Source organism: Erpetoichthys calabaricus, chromosome 12 (assembly GCF_900747795.2).
Source record: "Erpetoichthys calabaricus chromosome 12, fErpCal1.3, whole genome shotgun sequence".
In the NCBI taxonomy this organism is placed as follows: Eukaryota; Metazoa; Chordata; class Cladistia; order Polypteriformes; family Polypteridae; genus Erpetoichthys; species Erpetoichthys calabaricus.
The window spans coordinates 122,319,835-122,341,270 of NC_041405.2; the positions used below are offsets into that span (position 1 = coordinate 122,319,835).

A 21,436-nucleotide genomic window follows, 5' to 3' on the forward strand; every position below is an offset into this window, starting at 1 on the left:
AGAATTTGGGGATCAACAACATAAAACGTAAGACAGCTCAGTCTGTGTCGAGTGATATCCTGTTGCCTGCTACAAAAATCACAAAGTAAAGCCATTTTTGCAGTTCCCTTGGAGACGTAAAACATATCAAAATTCATGAATCTGTGTGACCCCGAGACCATTATAATCTCACTCCACTAATCTTCCACCCAACACACTCTACACTTAGTGACCTTTCTACTGCCGGACGGACCACTACGGAAGCTCTGAACCGCAAAGTGAAAAAAAATTATGGGATAACTCTTATCTCGTACGTACGGGATACTTTCCTGTACGTACGAGATGTTTTCGCGTACGTACGAGATAATGTTAGATACAAATATTATAAAAGTGCGCTTCGGGGCTACCTAAATTTGCCTTTACCAAGGCTTTGGCGCTTCAGTTTGACGTCACTTCCAGCTCTTGTAGCGCGGTGATATAAAAAAGCAGACGGCTGGGCTTTTATTTATTAAAGGAGTGTGAGATGGTAGGAGATGGGCTTTACTGCAGCTTGCAATACCTGTGACGTATGTCAGGTACTTCCCGGAACGACAGTCACGAAATTCCCATGCATACCCCATTACACTATGGTTAAGATTAGGCTTGTGGTTGGGGGGGATGGGGTAAGGGTTTGGGTACGTGCTTTATGTTTACAGATACTCGTCTGCTCACTCGTACGGAGCACCTGAGGAGATATGGTGTTTTTTTCTTCCTGGGAAACAATTTAGTGCGTACAACTTATTATCTCATGCCCACCATGTATATATCTCATGCGCACCACTTACCATAGCCTGTGCACCAGGTGCTTTAAGGTCGCACCGGCCAATACTGCGTGTGCTCCTCATACATTCAGATGAGCACCAAATGCCATCGCGTGCTACTGTACATCATTTTCTGGAAACAGGACATATCACTGAACAGTCTGATGTTTTCCTCACACAGATACAGTCCACAGAAATGGATATTGGCAAGTTTATAAAAGCAGGCTATGCATTCAAGCCCAGATCGTTAAATCCGTGAAGCAGCACCATTAACCACTGCACTAATTTATAGTAAAAGGAAATGACATTAGTTAGCCATCAACTTACTAGCTCGCAGCTTCTTATTAACACTGTGCGGTTCAGAGCTTCCGTAGACCACAAAGGCCACACTGTAAACAATCCAAGAAAGGAAAATTTGTGGTTATGAAGAAAAAAGTGTTGGTGCAACAACTTAGTTAAAAAATGTCCTGAAACAGAAAAATGTGTTGAATAGAAGTATATGCAATAACTGCCATTCAACTTAAAATATTTTATTACGTGCAATAATGTTTCTGCACTTAGTCAGCTTTTCAGGTTTGACAAAAAAATACATGTTGGCTGTGCAAAATCCTGGTACTTTTCATCTACTGAGCACGCGCAAATTGAGGAGTAAATTCAAACATTCTGGATTTCTCCAAACGACGAACTGCACAATTTCTTTGCATTAATCTGTCAAAAGTAACGTTAAATGAACGGTCATACATAACAGGTAAGTGAAGTTGTACACTTATGTGTAATTTTGTTCAGTAATGCAAATTCCACACTTTCTTCACTATTATTTTAACAATTAATTCTTTGAATATTAACTTGGTCAACCAAGTAAGTTAGTTTTCAGTTTAGTTTTCTGTAAAGTTAATATTATTTGCTTACTGTTTTTAACACAACTCTGCATATCAGCAAAAATGCATCTCTTTTATGATTACAATACAATTGTCTGCTTTCAGCCACATTTTCCATTTTCGAGTAAGCCGACATAGGCTTTTTGCAAGCCCCTGTCCAAACTTCCGCTTTTTTGAGAGACTATTGTGTAGGTCTTTAATCACTCGCTATCGTAAGGTACGGGACTTTGGTGGATTACTGTAAAGGTGCGTTAGCACTAAAGTGGTTTCCTGCGTTATTTTGGCATCTACGGTAAATTCAGCAATAAATGCACAACATGCCAGTTCTGTTGTAAGGTTCATTCTGTCACCGTGGAGGATGCGTGTTCAGATGTGAAATGCAGTTTTTCCCGGGAATCTCTACGTGAAACTAGCATTTTATGTGTCCTGCCGATTGCACGCGTGCTTTGTTGGCACTTTGGAGGAAAAATGGTGACCCTACGCTGGCTACATATACAGATCTATGTCCTCTGATTCTTCAGTTTGAACAAGCGAGGCAGGTAGCGTGCTTTCAAAACACAGCAAAGGAAAACGTAGTTAGTACATATTAAGTACGCGCCCAATATTTCATCTGCCCCCGAAGTATCGTCATGAATGTCAAAGTAGTGGCAGAGCTCCTACAGCCAAACACACTTCACATGGCTTAACACAACTTCTGCATATGGCAAATGACCAGCAAACTCAAGCTGAAGAGCACATGAAAACACATAAGCCCACTAACATCAAAAAGCAAAAAGACACGGAAAACAACATGTATTTTAGATAGCACAACTGTAAATAGATGATACAACAGTAATAAATACATATATACATATATATACACATATATACATACATATATATATATATACACATACACATATAAATATAACTTGTATAATACACATACACACATGCATTAATGCATTTGCCTATGTATTGATAACACTTATATTGTGGTAATTACAATTTTAAAACTAGGTGGTTGGCTTTACACATATTATTTGAGTGGTTATCCTTGCACAGTGTGACAACTGAGGCATGCCTTGGAAGCTTTTCCCATTTCATTTTTTTTCTCCATATAATAAAGCAATCAACTAACAAACAGTATAGTTAACATTACGCATTTTGTTATTCTTTTAGTGAAAGTTTGGGTAATAATAATCATTTGGTACAGAGTTTACCTTACTTTGTTATATAGCTAGCAGATCTGACATTACTTTGTATGGAAGTTGATTAATATTTATATTTGCTTTATTAAGAATAACTTTCTAATCAATTAATGTTATTAATAATATGTACTGTATGACATTCTCAGCACATTGTAACACATCTATGTAGTACTCCAGTTGGATGCATTATCCAGTTTGAATTTAACACTGGGTATGTCTGCCCAGGGTGAACTTTTACTTTAGTTTATAACATTCTCTGTCAGTGATCAGATTCATGTAAGCACCACTATGTTTTTAGTTTTGAGTCTTTATATGTAAATTTACTGTTTGAAAATCTTCTAAATACATAACTTTTTGTTTTGGTCATGTTTTTATTTTAGATGTTTAATTCTCAACAAAAGTCAATGCAGTGCTGCTATTGTAAATTTTCCATGCAACAGGATCAGCCAATGTTATACACAATTAAACAACGATGGCCAGGGCTTTCTGTTGAAGAATAGGTAAGTATTAAATTTCACATGTCACTTTAATGTCTTAAATACCCTTGGTTTGTTTCTGCAGTTTATTAACTCAGTCCTCACTCGCTGTCTTGCTTACACATAGGTTTATGCAGAATTTCTACGCATAACCTGCGCTGATCATGAAGTTACTCCTAACATCACTGGACAGTTCTACTGTGGGCTTGCTTATGATGTACAGAGCTCAAGAGGAAATGGAGAATCTACTAGAAAAACAGGATATACAGGTAGATAACGTATCTAAAGTAATTTTACCAATTTATCAACTTCAGAGTAATCTAGATTTTTCTTTTTAGCTTCAGCTTAGTATTATCTGTGTATCATCAGCTAAGCAATCTCTTTTTCCTCCATTCATTGACCTTATCTTGTGTTGGTTTTGTTTTTCTTTTCTTTCACAGACCACAGACTTAACAGCACACAGAAGAGACACTGTTCTTCTGAGTCTTCCCTTCTACCTACAAGAGCTGGCCTCAATTTCAAAAACATCCTGGTAATTTGCTTTCCTCATTTTATGGTGCATCAGTTTGATGTTTTATGGGGGAGTAACTTGCATTAATATATGCAGAACTTGATACCTTGTTACAGTTTATGTGATACTCATGACAATGGTCATTTTTATGAAGTGTCTAATTTTATTTCATGTCTTTTGTAGAATTCTGCAAGGAACATTACGATGGGAATTTTAGACTTGGTCAGGAATGGCGTCCCTTCAAGATTGCTGTGCAGTGCAGTAAATGTTGTAATTGTCCTTGAAGAGGAGGTGGTTATGGAGAACTTGGGAAACTTTACAAATGCCTTTACAATCCTGTTTGGCCCACTTTATGCTTTTAACATGAACTATCGCAAGAACCTTAAATACACATTTGTGGTGGTCTAGAAAGTGTTCCTGTACCTTGGAAATGACTACACTGCTAGAGTGCAATCTCTAAAAAACAAAATATCTGCAAATATAATACAAATTTCTGTGTGACACTTCCAGTTAATTTTGTCAGTTTGGGCACCTGCTTTTGAATAGAAAAAAAAGTCTTTGATCTCTGTTTTAAAAAACGTTATTTAAATGGAATTGACTGTTAAATGGTCTATTGTCTTATTTGATTTATTTGTTTTCTAAATAAGTCTCTAAATCTGGATTCCATCACCATTCTATTGCTCTTACATAAAGCATTCTTTCTGTGTAGCTTAAATACACAGTAATATTGCAGCTGCAAAGTTATAAATGTTAAGAATTTAAAGTGATATGTCAATAAAATATTTAAAGTATTTTCTTTTTGTCCTGTATTATTCAATAATTTCTGTATTAGTTTTAATTTGTACAGCATAAAATTTACAGTTGTGTTTGTTTTTTTCATACTGGCTTTGTAGTTAACTAAACAACAGTATTTAATACAACACAGAATTTGTAATTAGAACAACAAGCTGATCTGATGAGTACCAAACATTTAACTGACACAACTTATTGTTGTTATTTAAGCCAACATGGTAAGGATGTCAACACAAATCAAAACAATCAATTTGCACAACTTTAATTAGGTGAACTAAAATTGTTGAGTGCAACAGGTCACTAGAAAATTTTAAGATGGAAAGGACAAAATTTTTTGCAGTGCACTTTCCCAGCCTTTACTGACTTTATTTTCTCAATACTTTGCTTCATTCAACTGACTATAGAGAAAATTATATAAAATAAAGAGTTGACATGTGGATATTTTGGCAATATGTTGAAATCATCCTTATACAGGAAAAACAAAGTAAATAAAAAGTTTCAACACTAAATTGTGCTAAGTTTAGTATCTTTCATCAGACTCAGATATTTAAAAAGGCAAATATTTGTGAGATGTTGACAGCACGACAGGGCAGACAAAGTGATTTAGCTGCAACATCACTGAACTGCAAAGCACAAGTCTGACGGAGCTTGTAATTTTGAAAGACTCACTTACTCTACCAAAGCTCTAAAACATAGCATTTTTATACCCACAGGTGACTGAGGCCTATCCCAGAAACACTGGGTGCAAGGCAGGAAAACAGCCTTGGACAGGACCATCACAGGACCAACAAACACTCACAAGGGGCTAACTTGGTGTAGGCAGTCATCCTGACCTGAATGTTTGTGGGATGTGGGAAGAAAAAATGGCTTAACAGGAAGAAACCGGATGCAGAAACAGCGAATGAGTGTCACATTAAGCAGGTATTACACACAATATTGCTGTATAAAGTAAATAACGAAATACACCAAAGATATACAGCAATTACAGTGTATGAGCAGCCCATAAGGTTGTCAGTAACTAAACCTTTGAACCAGTGTCTGCTCATTTGTAAAGAAAACCTTCTGGGAATATCCTTCCTTCCTCTGACTTTTTTTCTAGATTTCTAATGCTGTCATCCCATAGTAGGGGTAGAAATTAACAATTTTATACTGTTTGATTAGCTTAAAACTATCTGCAAAATGATTGCATTTGCGTTTATATTACAGCCCCAGACTTGTGTATACTGTTGCTCATTTCTTTATTTGGCTTTTAAAGTAATAAGCACATTTACCCTTGTTTTTCTGGTACAAGGAACAAGAAGAAGAAAATATCACTTACATCTTCATTTTTCGTTACAGCACGGTTTGAAAAGTGAAGTTCCATTCTAGACACCAAGTTTTTGACCATTCTTACTGGAGGCGTTTCTTCTGCCCAGCAGAGCTCCGCGGCACCTTCATCACCTGAGCTCTACAGGTGTCAGCTACCTGCTTTATAACGGACCCAGCCCCTCTGGCGCCCCCCAATACCCCCCACCACCCCCCTCCTCTCACAGCACTTTCTGGTACTGGCCGTACTTGAAGAAAGATGAGCAGAATTAATTAACAGTGGGGTTTTCGGGGGGTTGTTTTTCTTTCTCTCTTTTTTCAAGAATGTTGTGTCAGACACACAGAAACCCATAATGATAAGCTGTTAAATAACACAAGCCATCATTCAGGGACAACAAAAAGTGTTAATGATAGGATTTACTTTAAATTAGCAGCGTCCGTCATTGCCATGCAAATTTGGTTAAGGCAGTCTCACACTAAAACACATAAAGAATTAATCACCTTTCATATAAACATTCATTTCATTCACATTTCATTCGTATCGAATACATTACTTTTTAGCTGTTGCTTATCGAATGTTATCGAAACCATCAATCAGAACTAATGTTCAATTTGTATGTCATCACTCTGATTAGATCGTTTCATGAATATGATTGAGCCGCTCTGCACTACACGCAAGGCAAGAACCAGCACTGGATGTGGCAGAACCCACCCTTTCTAAAAGCCGCAGTCACTCCTGCTGGCCAGCAGATCGTGGGGCCCACGCGCTCTGCAGAGGCGGCTCTGCCATCAGAGTGTTCTGGGTGCATGCCCAGGGGCACTTGACATCAATGGACCTTTCCATCTTGCACCCCGGCTCGTTGAAAAAATCGACGGATCAACATCCCTACAACGATCGAGCCTCCGCAAACCGAAGTCAAGCATGGGATGAATCGCGGTGTATGAAAACATCACGAGTCAGTGCGCTGAAAGAAATGATAAAATTGATCAACTCTCTGTTAGGGAGCTATGTTCGTTACATTACCGTGGGGGTCAGTGGGGGTCTTCATCCGGACTTACTCATATGGGTCACTTTAGAGTCACCGATCTGTCGACGTGGCACAAAACCGCGGTGCACGAAGAATAACCCACACAAACCACTAAGGTGGGATATAAACGTAATAACAAAGGCAAGGAGAAGTAGTGCCATTCTTTGTTCTGCATCTGAGTTTTATTAATAACGATGAATAAAACAAGTCTTCTAACTTATAAAATGTGTAACAGTTTGGGAATGCTAACGGGCTGGGCGATGAATAGCATTACAACTCCATGGATCCAGCGACTGGGGAGACCAGACAATTTGGCTGTGGTACTTCTCATATTTGTAGGGATTTCAAGTAAGCACACCACCTTTCCTTCCTCACCTTCAAAAACGTTCAGGTACGTTTATTAACAATTCCCAATTGACTCCTTGACGGTGTTTGTGTGAGTGGGCCTCACTACTTGTACCCTCGCTCGGGCTTTACAGTATTTCATTCCGTGCTACATCCAGCTAATCCGAATTGGTTCGATCGGGATTGAGGATGAGAGAAGACCATTGTGTTATATTTTGAGAGTCTCTAATTGGTCTTTAAAAACTGGACGTGATCAACTCTCATTAAACATCTCGTAATGTACAATAGTATTACACTTTGTTCACGCGATCAGTCTTTATTTTATACAGTGCTTTCACTTACAGAGTCATAAAATATTAATGTTAATTACATTACCCGATTATGCTGACCTCCTTTTGTAAGTCGCTTTGGATAAAGGAGTCTGCAAAGCAAATAAAAGTAAAATATTATATTATAAACACCAACATGCGTGATTTTAAACAATAACAAAGTTTTACATTCATTCATGTACCCCCACGATCTCTGTTTTTCAGTTACTGGGTCACGGGTTTCCTGACAGGCGCAGCACTCGGCTCCAAAACAGGAATCAACCCAATTTCGGTGAAGCGCTTTGAGCATGGGAAAGGCGCTATATAAAGAAAACGCATTACTCGCATTTTCAACCCGGGACGGAACTGTAAAGCACTGCAGGGAACGCTCAAGCGCGCGCCAAGATTAATTTATTACACCTGATTACTTATTTGTACTGTGAACGGAATCTGGAAAACCCAAAATAAACACAAAACATTAATGGAGCGGGAATCGAGCTCAGTTTCTCACACCTATAGGCTCATCGCCATCGATCCTTGATTGTTTTTCTTTGCCTTAAACTGCGTTCTGCCTCGTCAAACTTTGAGAAACAGTTGTACGTTACTCTGCTGATTGTACACTTGCTGGCCTAATTCTTCGGTTAGAAAGAACCGCAGCTACACCAAAGAGTAGATAACACCCGTTTCCAGCCAGCTTCAAGTACTTTAATATATTTGTATTCATAAGTGTATGTGTGGTATCTAAACAAAAATAAAGGAATTCAATAAGTGCACAAATACAAATGAAATGCAAATATGCACATAACTAATTAAATGTCAAAGTTACATAGTATTCAGGAAGAGCAATGTTAAACATCACTCAACTTTACATAATTGTTTAACCAAACCAGTAGGTGGCACTATTAACCAGAATTAAAGGTACAGCGTAACGCCCAAGACGGCATTCGTTTATTTTAAAACCTTTACGTTTAATACTGCAAAAATCAACACATTTTAACGTCCTGGGGCGAAGTAAAATACAGCGCATCTCTCCCCAAAGGTCAACAGTGCACAGACTAAACAATATGTTCATTCGCAAACAGCAAACATTGCCATAATAGCACTTTTGTATACTTGCACTGACCGTCAACATAAGTTGCAACATTAACTAAGATATTAAGTTACAGTGAACACTGCAAAAAAAAGAAACGACTTACTTTGTCAGTAACGCACAACACACAGTTACAAAAGGTAACAGCAAACTATAACTTGGAAAAACGCAAACAAGCAGGTAAAGACTTTGAGCACGTTACAATTCAGGAACAAAACGCAGTGCATGCGCAATAGTCTTGTGGGGCGTCTTGCCTATGTTCAGCATAAAGCAGGGTATTTTGTAGAGCCCCCTCACAAATTTATACTGTACATTTGTAATCCACAAAGCTCTCTGCTGAATTTTCAAATAATTATGTTCGGATCCTGAGGCATTTCCGGGAGTTCAATTAGTTTGGCCACTGGACTGATGTATTTATTCCCTTTAATGTCCACTTCTGCAGCTCTTATCCTTCCATCGTCACTTGGTAAGACCTTCATAACCCGTCCGACGGGCCACTGAGCCCTAGGTAATTGTGGATCCATTATTAGAACAGCCTGTCCAACCTTGAGACCCAGATTAGAATTTTGCCACTTCTGTTGGAGCTGAAGATTTGGCAAATAAAATTGAATGAACTGTCTCCAAAAATGATCAGCAATGACCTGGCTCTGTCTATAATGTCGGCGTCCCAGAATTTGACTAGGTCCATACACAGTTTGAGGAAGAGATGCATCCCGCCGCCCCATCAGCAGTAAGTTAGGTGTGATAGGGTCCTGGTCTGCTATGTCCGATGACACATACCCTAGCAGCTTAGAGTTGAGAATACCTTCAACCTCAATCAGTAAAGTCATCAGAACTTCCACTGATACAACCTGGTCCTTCAAAATGACTTGTAAGGAAGACTTGATAGATTTAATTTCCCTCTACCACACTCGACCGTAATGTGGAGCATGAGGTGGATTAAACATGAAATTAACTTTTTGGTTAGCTAGTCGGGCTTTCAGATCTGGTTCCAATGCAGCAAAGGCCTCCTGGAGTTCCCGATTACTCCCACTGAAATTGGTGCCCTGGTCACATAGGAATTCATAAGGTTTCCCTCTTCTTGCCACAAAGCGTCTGACTGCAAGTAAAAATGAATCTGAAACCATGCTGCATAGCAGGTCCAGATGCACACACCTTGTAGAAAGGCATATGAATATTATACCCCACCTTTTCTCATGTCTTCTGTCAATACAGATTGTATAAGGGCCAAAACAGTCGATCCCTGTTGACCAGAATGGGGGATGATGAATTCGTAGTCGAGCTGAGGGGAGATCAGCCATTTTAGGTACAACTGGTTTACTGCGCCACTTCCTACACTCCACACAACTTCTCTGGTGTTTCTTTATGACCTGACGACCTCTGAGTGTCCAATAGGTCCTTCTTAATTTGGCAAATACTCTTTCGGGACCAGCATGTAAAAGACGATTGTCATAATCTTGAATTATTAACATTGTTACTTGGTGGTCTGGGGCTAGTACTATAGGATGAATTGTGTCTTCAGGTAGTGCAGTAGCCATACGGAGTCTGCCTCCCACTCTGAGTAGACCCAAGGAAGTGTCTAATGATGGAGCAAGTGATATTAAATGGCTATTAGAAGACACAGGTTTATTAGACCTCAGAGCACTGATTTCTTCAGGGAAGCACTCACACTGTGATCTCTGGAGGACAGCAACTTCTGTTTCTACGCGTGTTTCTGCAGACATGGGTGAAGCAGCTGCCCCATGTAGTGCTCGATGTGTGGCCATAATGAGATCATCCCATGTTGTGCAGTTACTCCAGTCAAACTTGGAAGTATTGCTAACTGATACATTACCACAAAATGCAGACTTACGGAGCTCCTCTGATTACTCTATCTTCATGATGGGGCAAACAGGCCAATGAGCTACAGACTGATGTAGAAATGCTGGACCATGATTCCATCTATTAGGCTGAGAGAAACTCAACAGGGTCTTGCCACGGGTAATGTCATCAGCAGGATTGCTGTCTGAATCAACATAACTCCAGTTCTCAGATCCAACCGTATCCTGTATCTCAGCGACTCTTGTCCCCACAAACACTTTATACTGACATGATTCAGACCTGATCCAGTGCAGCACTGTGGTTGAATCTGATCACATGGTTGTCCGAGTGATTGTCAATGTGAGTTCCTGATTCAGCATCCTTGCCAACTGAGCACCAAACAGTGCTGCACTAAGCTCAAAATGGGGCATAGATAATTGTTTTTATGTGCCACTTTGGATCTTGCCATGACAAATGCCACATGAATCTGGTTGCTCTTCTATATCTGAAGGTAAACCACAGAACCATATGCCCTTTCAGAAGCATCATAAAATACATGTAGCTCGATTGCAGAGGAGGACCGGTCACATGCAGGAGTGTAACAGCGGGGAATGGTTATGTTCTGTAGGTTGGGAAGCTCCTCTATCCATTCCTGCCAGTCTTGTAGGAGGTCTTCTGGTATAAGGTCATCCCTGTCTACAACCTTCCTCCACAACATCTGCACCAGGCTTTTCAAAGTCAAAGTCAAAGTGAACTTTATTGTCATCTCAACCATATACAAGTATACAGATAGACGAAATTGCGAAGCTCAGGGTCCACAGTGTAACAATATGCCGTGCAAATATTGATGTGTAAGATATGTAATATAATAAATAAATAATAAATAATAGATATAGATAATACAGAAATTATCAGTGTATGATAATAGTTGTTTAAGACATGTGTAAACATTGACAGGTCAGAATGTTTCACAGCAGAAGGATGACAAGAGTGTCAAAATAGTTAAAGGTCAGTAGGAGATTTTCAGTTCTTCTCTACCTGCAAACTCGTCTTTGCAGGACAGTGGCTCACATGTATAAAAGTTCTGTTTTTAGAGGTGGTTGAGGCCGTGTGGAAGGTCCCAGGGGGCAGCTTGGTGTTAAGGAGTCTAACAGCTTGGGGGTAAAAACTCTCCTGCAGCCTGGCAGATCTGGCTTTGATGCTGTAGTATCTTCTCTTGGATGTCAGAAGTGTAAAAAGTCCATGTAAGGGGTGTAAGGGGTCCTGCACAATGCTGCAGGCCTTGCGTACACTGTGTTTGTAAAATATGTCCTGTAGTGAAGGGAGAGGCACCCCAATAATGTTCTCTGCTGTCTTCACTATCCTTTGCAGGCACTTGCGGTCGGATATGTTGCAGTTGCCATACCAGACAGTGATACAGCTGGTCAGAACACTCTCAATGGTGCATCTGTAGAACATGGTGAGGATGGAAGGGGGAAGACTTGCTCGCTTCAGTCGCCTCAGGAAGTGTAGTCTCTGCTGGGCTTTCTTGTTTAGTGATGAGGCGTTATGTGTCCATGTAAGTTCCTCAGTTATGTGCACACCGAGGAACTTGGTACTCCTAACAGTCTCCACATCTAAATCGTTGATGCTGAGTGGGATGTGGGCAGGACGTGATTTTCTGAAGTTCACGATTATTTCTTTTGTCTTGTCGACATGAGAAATAGATTGTTGTCTTCACACCATGCAGACAGCTGCTCCACCTCATCTCTGTATGCTGTTTCATCATCCCTGCTTATCAGTCCCAGCACCGTTGTATCATCCGCAAACTTGATGATGTGGTTGGTGTTGTGTGTGGCTGTGCAGTCGTGAGTCAGCAGGGTGAACAGCAGTGGACTAAGCACGCAGCCCTGCGGTGCTCCAGTGCTCAGTGTGATGATGCTGGAAATGTTGCAGCCCATCCGAACTGACTGGGGCCTCTCTGTCAAGAAGTCCAGGATCCAATTGCAGAGGGTGGTGTTCAGGCCCAACCTGCTCAGTTTTACAACCAGCTTTTGAGGGATGATTGTGTTGAAGGCAGAGCTAAAGTCTATGAATAGCATCCTGACATATGTGTCTTTTTTATCCAGATGTGTCAGGGAGAGGTAAAGGGCACAGCATATGGCATCCTCAGTTGACCTGTTTTAGTGGTATGCAAACTGAAGAGGGTCAAGGGAGGCAGGGAGATTAGTCTTTATGTGTGACATGACTAACCTTTCGAAGCACTTCATTATGATTGGCGTGAGTGCAACTAGTCGGTAGTCATTCAGGCATGTCACTGATGACTTCTTTGGCACTGGTATGTTCGTGGTCGACTTGAAGCATGCTGGGACTGACTACTGGCTCAGAGATGTGTTGAAGATGTCTGTGAGGACACCAGCCAGTTGACTGGCACATTCTTTGAGCACACGACCAGGTATGTTGTCAGGTCCTGCAGCCTTGCATGGATTGACTCTGGATAGAGTCCTCTTCACATCATTTATTGGGAAACAAAGTGCCTGGTCAGTGGAGGGAGGTGTTGCTTTTCTCGCAGGCTCTTTGTTCTGCGCCTCAAACCGTGCGAAGAAGTTGTTCAGCTCATCCAGAAGGGAGGCATCATCATCGCTGCTGTGTGGGTTGGGCTTGTAGTTTGTAATTGTCTGAACACCCTGCCACATACGACGTTTGTCTCTGGTGCTGCTGAATTGTTTGTTGATCCTCTGCACGTATGCCCACTTAGCTCTCCTTACAGCGCGAGACAGGTTGGCTCTGGTGATCCTGAGGACGGCCTTGTCTCCAGATCTGAAGGCTGCATTTCTGATCTTGAGCAGCTTGTGCACTTCTCTTGTCATCCAGGGCTTTTGGTTGGCTCTTGTGGTAACATCCTTGGTAACAGTAACATCCTCTATGCATTTGGAGATATAGCCAGTCACAGAGTCTGTGTAGTGAAAGGAATTATATACTCCAGTAGGTAATATTGAGTTGCCAGTATCCGATACATATTCCTCATTGTAGGTTCTGTGATAGCAATAGGGCGGTGTTTGTATCTCAAAGCGTCTGAGGGGCAGTGCCAAATAAGTCCCAGTGTGGATTCTTGGGGGTCAGCTTTGTTTGCGGTAAGCTATAGTTCACTGCCTTCTGATCTGGCCTCAGTGGGTAGGTGTGCTACAACCTCAGGGACATTGCTGGCCCACTATCTTATTTAAAAACCTCCTTTTGCCAGTAAGGATCTCAATGTGTTAATAAGCTTTATGGCCTGGTGTTGTGTCTGTAAAGATTGTAAGCTATTATCAAGATAGAAGGCCTGCAGTATTGACTCAAATATTTTCTCACTCTCAACTAAGTTGTCTTTTATGTGTCTCTGAAGGGCATATGTAGCACAGCATGGACTACAGGTAGTCCCGTAGGGTAACAATCGCCATTCATAAGTGTCTGGGATGCGCTCTCTTTCCAAGTTAAACCAAAGAAAACATAGGAGGGGTTGATCTTCTGGAAGTAACTGGACCTGGTGAAACATCACCCGTATATCTCCACTTATGGCAATGTTGTGCTCTCGGAACCTAAGCAGTACTCCAAGTAGTGATGGACCTAATGTTGGTCCAGGCAAAAGGTTATCATTTAGATGAATTTGCTGGTAGCTGTAAGAGCAGTTGAACACAACCCTGGCCTTGCCATTGTGCTGTACAATATAGTGTGGAACATACCATGATTGATGAGATCTCTCAGCTTCTTCCCTTGGTATCTTCATCACATGACCTTCCACTATAAGCTTGTGTATTTCTTTGTTATACACAGCCGCCAGTTCTGGAGTATTGAGCAGGCAGCGCTCAGTGACTCTTTAAAGAGCCATAACTGAAGAAGGTGGTGCATGAAGGAGGGTAGCATCTTTCTTCCATAGCGACTCACATCATTGACTATGATACGAGTTGTTTTTTTCTCCAGAGTGGCCAGTGCAGCTTTGTCCTGCTTTGAGCGAATGATCTCCCTTTCATTCCTATGTGGCAGTCAAGCTGCCAAAGCCTCTCCAAATGATGATGCAATTCTTGATTGAGAGAGAGTAATGTGGTGTGGAGACAAGAACTTTCATTTGAAGGGAATTGCAAAAAGGTTGTGGGCCCTTGGATTGACCAGCCTAATAGTGTCTGAACTGCTACAGGGCCCCCAGGAGGTCCCATCCTAACTGGAGTAGTAGAAGTAATCAGCTGAGGGTAATCTGACCCTATGAGAAGCAGGGGTTGAACTCTGCTGAAGCCATGGATTGGTATATCTCTTAAATGTTTATACTTTCTTTTCAAAACTTCAATGGGACAAGATTGTTCAGCCAGGTTCAGTTCGTTGGTAGTAAAAGCTCTTTGAATACAATATTTTACTTTCGGGTCTGCTTGGGCGGATATCTCAAAGGAAACAGCAGCACCTTTCAATTGAATAACATCATGTCTTACTGTTCTCAGTGACAAGATCTCCTCAGCTCCTTTCAGTTCAAGATGTTTGGCAGCTACTGGCAGTATAATTGTCCTCTCAGATCCATCATCTAACACAGCATATGTATCTAATATTCTCGATCTACTCCATAGCCGTACAGGGACTACCTTTAGCATCACCCTGCCTGAGTGGCTGATTTGGTCGACATAAAAACAAGGTGACGATGTATTTACTGTAAGAGTGCTCTGATTCTCTGTAGTAGAAGGAATGTCATGAAGTACAGGTAAATATTGACCTCCGCATGTTGAACAGGGTTTCTTAAGTGTACAACTATCATGTTTGTGACCTCGGCCGCACCTCTAACATCTATCTTGTTCCTTAACCCATGTCTCCTTTTCTGGTGTGGCTCAATTTGCTGAAAGTTTCTCAAGCATTGAGGTAATGCTCACGGTTATTAGTAAGGGCAAAACAGTTTAAAACGGTCCCGCTTCTTAGCTGTACTTGTTGTTTTAGTGTCGGTTGATGGAACAGAGGAAATTGAAGCAGAAAGCATGCACTGCTCATTTCCTATAAGAACTGTAGCTGGTTTGGTCTTGGTAAACTTGAAGAGCTTCTGCTCTCTTCGGTAGGGCTCTCCTTTAACTGCTTCCATTGCACATCTGGATATCTGTATGGCCTGAGTTTTCCGGTCAAGCCACTCTGCAAGATCTGGTAGAGTGTATGTTCTGGCACTGCCACTCATAATAATGTGTTTATTAAAGCAGTGTTCTATAAATGAGTCACCTGGTCTTAAGGCTGGACTGTTTAGGATTGACTTTAATTTACGTTGAACTAACTGTTTTGGTTGGCCAAATCTTTGCTCTAAAGCTTGCATTGCACTAGTGTATGGGAATGGGTGATGGACGTACCTTTAGCAATCTGAAAAGCAGTGGGTAGCTCTAAATGATCCAGCAATATATGGTACTTATAATCTTCAGTTAAATGGCAATGAGGGCCAAGAATACTGTCCAATCCTTTCTTAAGCATGAGAAAGTCACTCTCTTTGCCTGAAGAAAAGACTGCTAACTTTGGTTTTGGTATGCCATATGATGATGCAATTGCCATTTCCATTAATCCAGGCACACTAGAATCAGCAGGAGTGCAAATGTGCAGAGGAGGCAGCCTTCAGTAGTGCTGATGCGGAATTAAATTAGAAATTGAGGACTGTGACAGTGTTTGAAACGATGTCTGCACATGAGCTGGCTGGAACTATGGCTGCACTGAAGCTGGCTGTAACTGGGGGTGCACTGGAGCTGGCGCAGGCTGCACAGGAGCTGGTGGGAACTGTGGCTGCACTGGAGCTGGCTGGAACTGGGGTTGCACTGGAGATGGTGCAGGCTGCACACTAGCTGGTAGGAACTGTGGCTGCACTGGAGCTGGTGTAGGCTGCACAGGATCTGGCAGGAACTGTGGCTGCACTGAAGCTGGCGCAGGCTGCATAGGAGCTAACTTTGGCCAAGAATATGATCTAGAGCAGGGTTAGGCAATGTCGGTCCTGGTGAGCCGCAGTATGTGCAGGTTTTTGTTCCAACCCAGTTCCTTAACGAGAACTCAATTATTGCTGATGAAGCACATATTGCTTAAGTGACATTTTGATGCTTCATTTTAGTGGTCTCGCTTGTTAAGGTTCTCCAACCTTAATTGCTTATTTCAATCTTAAACTGCTGCATTCAGTGTTTTAATTGCTCCTTATTAGCAATAAGATGTAAAAGACAAAGCAGCCAGCAGTTCTCCAGCTAGCTTTTTTCCAATTACATCTGTGTGTGTTCATCGTGCACTGTTTGATTTAATAAAACACTTAATAGAAAAATGTGACAGACTGAAAATGATCTGTTTTAGGCTTCAACTCATTTGGATGATATCCTTGGAAAGGAAAAAAATCTACGATATAAGAGCCTTACATTGCACAGACTAACAAGCCATTAAATTAAATAAGGTCTGAGATTGGCAATGATTGGTTTCTAATTAAGCAATTGGGTTGGAATGAAAACCTGTAGCCACTGCGGCTCACCAGGACCGACATTGCCTACCCCTGATCTAGAGAATCTGGTCAACTGTCCACAAGATTGTGAACCTGACAGGGCTACTTTACTGGCGTAAGGAGCTGATTGAGAAATTGACTGTGCCCTGTGTTGTGGATAATGGGGCACAGGACTCTTGGAATGGAAGCAATCCTCCGTTTCCTGTGTAGCACTGTCCATAACAATCCAAAGGTCCCTCATCTCATTACTCAGAGCTCTCCAATGTGACTCTAAGAAATTTATGCTCTCCCTCTTCATATTAGGAACTTGCGTTTAATAGCTCCCATATGAATTATGTCTTGAATATGTAACTTCTGTTCTTGTGGGCACACCTGCAATCTCAGGAAGGATGTCACGTGACTAGTGCTGGGCGGTATGACCAAAATTCTATATCACGGTATTTTTCAAAATTATACTGGTTTCACGGTATTGGACGGTATTTTTTTCCCATGCATGAGTGGATGTTAACCTCATTTTCCACTGCAATTACTGGCTAAAAAGAACCTATTCCACTGTCATGAGAACTGTATATTGTACAAAAGAACATTTTAATGTGCACACAAGTATCAATACAGATTTGCATGGCCTAATAAAGTGATAGTTTTCAAGGGGGTGGCAGTAATGAAGAGAAGGAATCACATTGCATGACAGTTGCAGTGAAAATATAGAACGTTTTTATTGAACAAATTTTGCAAACAACTTAAACTAAAATTTTGACAACATATTTTCAACCATCCAAAGAGGCATTTAGACTTAGTAAAATATCCAGAGGTGCTTGTCAAAAGTTGTACTGCACTGAACATGTCTTAGAAAAGGAATAAAGAGTAAATATTTTTTGTAAACCAACTACATTTTCTGTTAATGTTAACAATCTCTGTCCACTGACACGTTAAAGTGACTTTTTAAACAACAAAACCATCATTAAACTGCATAATATTTAAACTAATAAATAATAACAATAAAATAAATAATAGTGCAACTTCCTGTAATAATACTACAAGTAAGCCCATGATTCGCTAGCGAATCGGAAATCCAAGAATGGCAATCAGTTTCTGTTCCGTCCGATATTTGCATGGATGACATATCATGGAGGGTGGGTGCGTCTGGGGAAATGTTATTTAATTCAATATGCATATCTGTACCAAAGCGGTTTCATTTTGTGGAGACGTGATTCTGTTGCCTTTGTTGACACCGACAGCTGGCAGAGTGGAGCACAGCAAGTTTAGTTTACAGGTTGTGGTGTTCGTGTGCCAGCCACTGAGTCGGGGAAGCCACTGGGTTTGAGTCTGTGACCGTTATGTGATTTACAGTATATTACTGGCACAGTGGATTAGAGCAGGTGTAGTGAAGAGGTTGTGTTGTTTGGGCGCCACCTACTGCCTCAGGGAAGCCGCTGCATTTGACTCTGGGGCGTGCGCCACAGCGCAATATGCACCTCAGTGGGAAGCCGCCGTGTGATGAAATATCATGGAGGGTATATGCGGTGGTGTGGGCGGTTGCGTCCGGGTGGCTGTACAACCTGGCGTGCACGCTTTACCTCAGGTGTAGTTCACAGGTCGTAGGCATGGTAAAGGTTCCATTTCATTCAATAACCCTATTTGAACTAAAGCGGTTTCTTTGTGTGGGCTCCTTTGTTCATTGTTTGTATCCATGACTGTACAGGTTGTGTTGTTTGGGCGCTCACAGGTTGTGTCGTCTGGGCGCCACCTACTGACTCTGGGAAGCCGCCGCGTTTTGGGAAGCCGCGGCGTTTGACTCTGGGGCGGGTGCCACGGCGCAGCACGTTGTGTTATTTGGGCGCTGCCTACTGACTCTGGGAAGCCGCTGCGTTTGACTCTGGGGCGGGTGCCGCAGCGTTTTGGGATGCCACTGCGTTTGCCTCTGGACTCTGGGGCGGGCGCCAAGGCCGCAGTGCGCATGCGTGCGTTTGACTCTGGACTCTGGGGCGGGCGCCAAGGCCGCAGTGCGCATGCGCCTCTGTGCGTCCGCCGTGCATAAATTAACTGTGCTTTAGTAAGATAGATAGATAGATAGATAGATAGATAGATAGATAGATAGATAGATAGATAGATAGATAGATAGATAGATAGATAGATAGATAGATAGATAGATAGATAGATAGATAGATAGATAGATAGATACTTTATTAATCCCAAGGGGAAATTCACATACTCCAGCAGCAAAAAATATTAAATTAAACAGTAATAAAAAATGCAGGTAAAAAACAGACAATAACTTGAATAATGTTCAACGTTTACCCCCTCTGGTGGAACTGAACAGTCGCATAGTTTGGGGGAGGAATGATCTTCTCAGTCTGTCAGTGGAGCAGGACAGTGACAGCAGTCTGTCGCTGAAACTGCTCCTCTGTCTGGAGATGACACTGTTTAATGGATGTAGTGGATTCTCCATAATTGATAGGAGCCTGCTGAGTGCCCGTTGCTCTGCTACGGATGTCAAACCGTCCAGCTCTATGCCAACAATAGAGCCTGCCTTCCTCACCAGTTTGTCCAGGCGTGAGGCATCCTTCTTTTTAATGCTGCCTACCCAGCACACCACTGCGTAGAAGAGGGCACTCGCCACAACCATCTGATAGAACATCTGCAGCATCTTATTGCAGATGTTGAAGGATGCCAGTCTTCTAAGGAAGTACAGGCGGCTCTGTCCTTTCTTGCACAGAGAATCAGTATTGGCAGTCCAGTCCAATTTATCGTCCAGCTGCACTCCCAGGTATTTATAGGTCTGCACCCTCTGCACACAGTCACCTCTGATGATCACGGGGTCCATGAGGGGCCTGGGTCTCCTAAAATCCACCACCAGTTCCTTGGTTTTGCTGGTGTTCAGTTGTAGGTGGTTTAAGTCTCACCATTTAACAAAGTCCTTGATGAGGTTTCTATACTCCTCCTCCTGCCCACTCCTGATGCAGCCCACAATAGCAGTGTCGTCAGCAAGCATTTGCACGTGGCAGGACTCCGAGTTATATTGGAAGTCCGATGTATATAGGCTGAACAGGACCGGAGAAAGTACAGTCCCCTGCGGCGCTCCTGTGTTGCTGACCACAATGTCAGATCTTCAATTCCCGAGACGCACATACTGAGGTCTGTTTGTAAGATAGTCCACGATCCATGCCACCAGGTATGAATCTACTCCCATCTCTGTCAGCTTGTCCCTAAGGAGCAGAGGTTGGATGGTGTTGAAGGCGCTAGAGAAGTCTAGAAACATAATTCTTACTGCACCACTGCCTCTGTCCAAGTGGGAGAGGGATCGGTGTAGCATATAGATGATGGCATCTTCCGCTCCCACCTTCTCCTGGTATGCGAATTGCAGAGGGTCGAGGGTGTGTTGGACCTGTGGCCTCAGGTGGTGAAGCAGCAGCCGCTCCATGTGTCTTCATCACACTTCAAGACTTCAAGCCCAGGTGCATTACACAGTACAGTATTCACCAAATAAAAATAAAATAAAACAAGTGCAACTTAGTGATGACATCTTTACCAACTGAATCATCGTTAAGGCAAACTGCATTAATATGGACCTTGATTCAAGCTAAGCTATATACATAAATAATATAACTGCAACTTGCATCTATAATGCTATTTGTTGTATAGCCCAACGGAAGCTTATTAGGGCCACAGTGAAGAAAAAAAATGCGGACACAGGGAAGAAAAAAAACTATATGTCGAGAATAAAGTCGACATGTTGACTTTATTCTTGACATTTCCACTTTATTCTCATAGTTTATTTTGTAATTAAAGTAGAATGTCGTAAACTAAACTTCATCCTAAAATCAATGTTTAATTTACTAGATTTTCTCAAACCCAGTCATAAGTTAATGTAGCACATTAAATGCTTTGTGTTAAGTGCTCCCCAACCCAGTTGTTAATTGCTGTACCCGCTTCGATAGTATTGGGTCAATCACCTTTTTATTTAAGAAAACGCCAATCGGTGTTATTTGTCATTCATGTTCCACTTTACCCAATTGCCTTATGGATACGTAACAAGACAGGTGGGAGTAATTTCTAAAGGTGGACGGTCAAGATAAAGTGACTGTAAGAGACGGAGTGTATATTCGTAAAATACATCTGCGACGATAGTCTGCTAGTACCACTATCTTACACTCTGGCTCTCTGTCGAGTGCATTATTAAGACTGCAGTGTATTTTAACACCGTCATTTATGATTAGCGGTTCTGAACAAATAATGATAATAAAAGTTTGGATATGAGATATTTATCATTACTAAACAACGTCTGAAGAAAATTTAAATGAACATAACAATACAAATTTGTGTCCGCCTAATTTTAATGGATTGACGCAGACTTAAGTGTGGGCTCTACTTGATTGAGTCAGTAAGATTAAAACAAATATTTGACTGTTGTTGTTTACTCGAATGTCCAAATGAAATAGTCGCCTACATTTAACAAGTCACCTTAAAGACCGTCTATAAACGTATTACAATTTTA

The 21,436-nt window shown here is 41.5% G+C and overlaps 2 protein-coding genes across 2 annotated transcripts in view; one reads left to right on the plus strand and one right to left on the minus strand.

Annotated features, from left to right (window-relative positions):
* Positions 1-6,065, minus strand: part of LOC114662548 (sodium- and chloride-dependent neutral and basic amino acid transporter B(0+)-like) — a 185,803-nt gene extending 179,738 nt beyond the window's left edge. Inside the window, exon 1 of the mRNA XM_051935437.1 lies at positions 5,945-6,065. Within this exon, the coding sequence (XP_051791397.1) occupies positions 5,945-6,013 (69 nt within the window). The 5' untranslated portion in view covers positions 6,014-6,065. The remainder of the gene's footprint in view (positions 1-5,944) is intronic.
* Positions 1-21,436, plus strand: part of LOC114663138 (type-2 angiotensin II receptor-like) — a 241,545-nt gene that overhangs the window by 195,404 nt on the left and 24,705 nt on the right.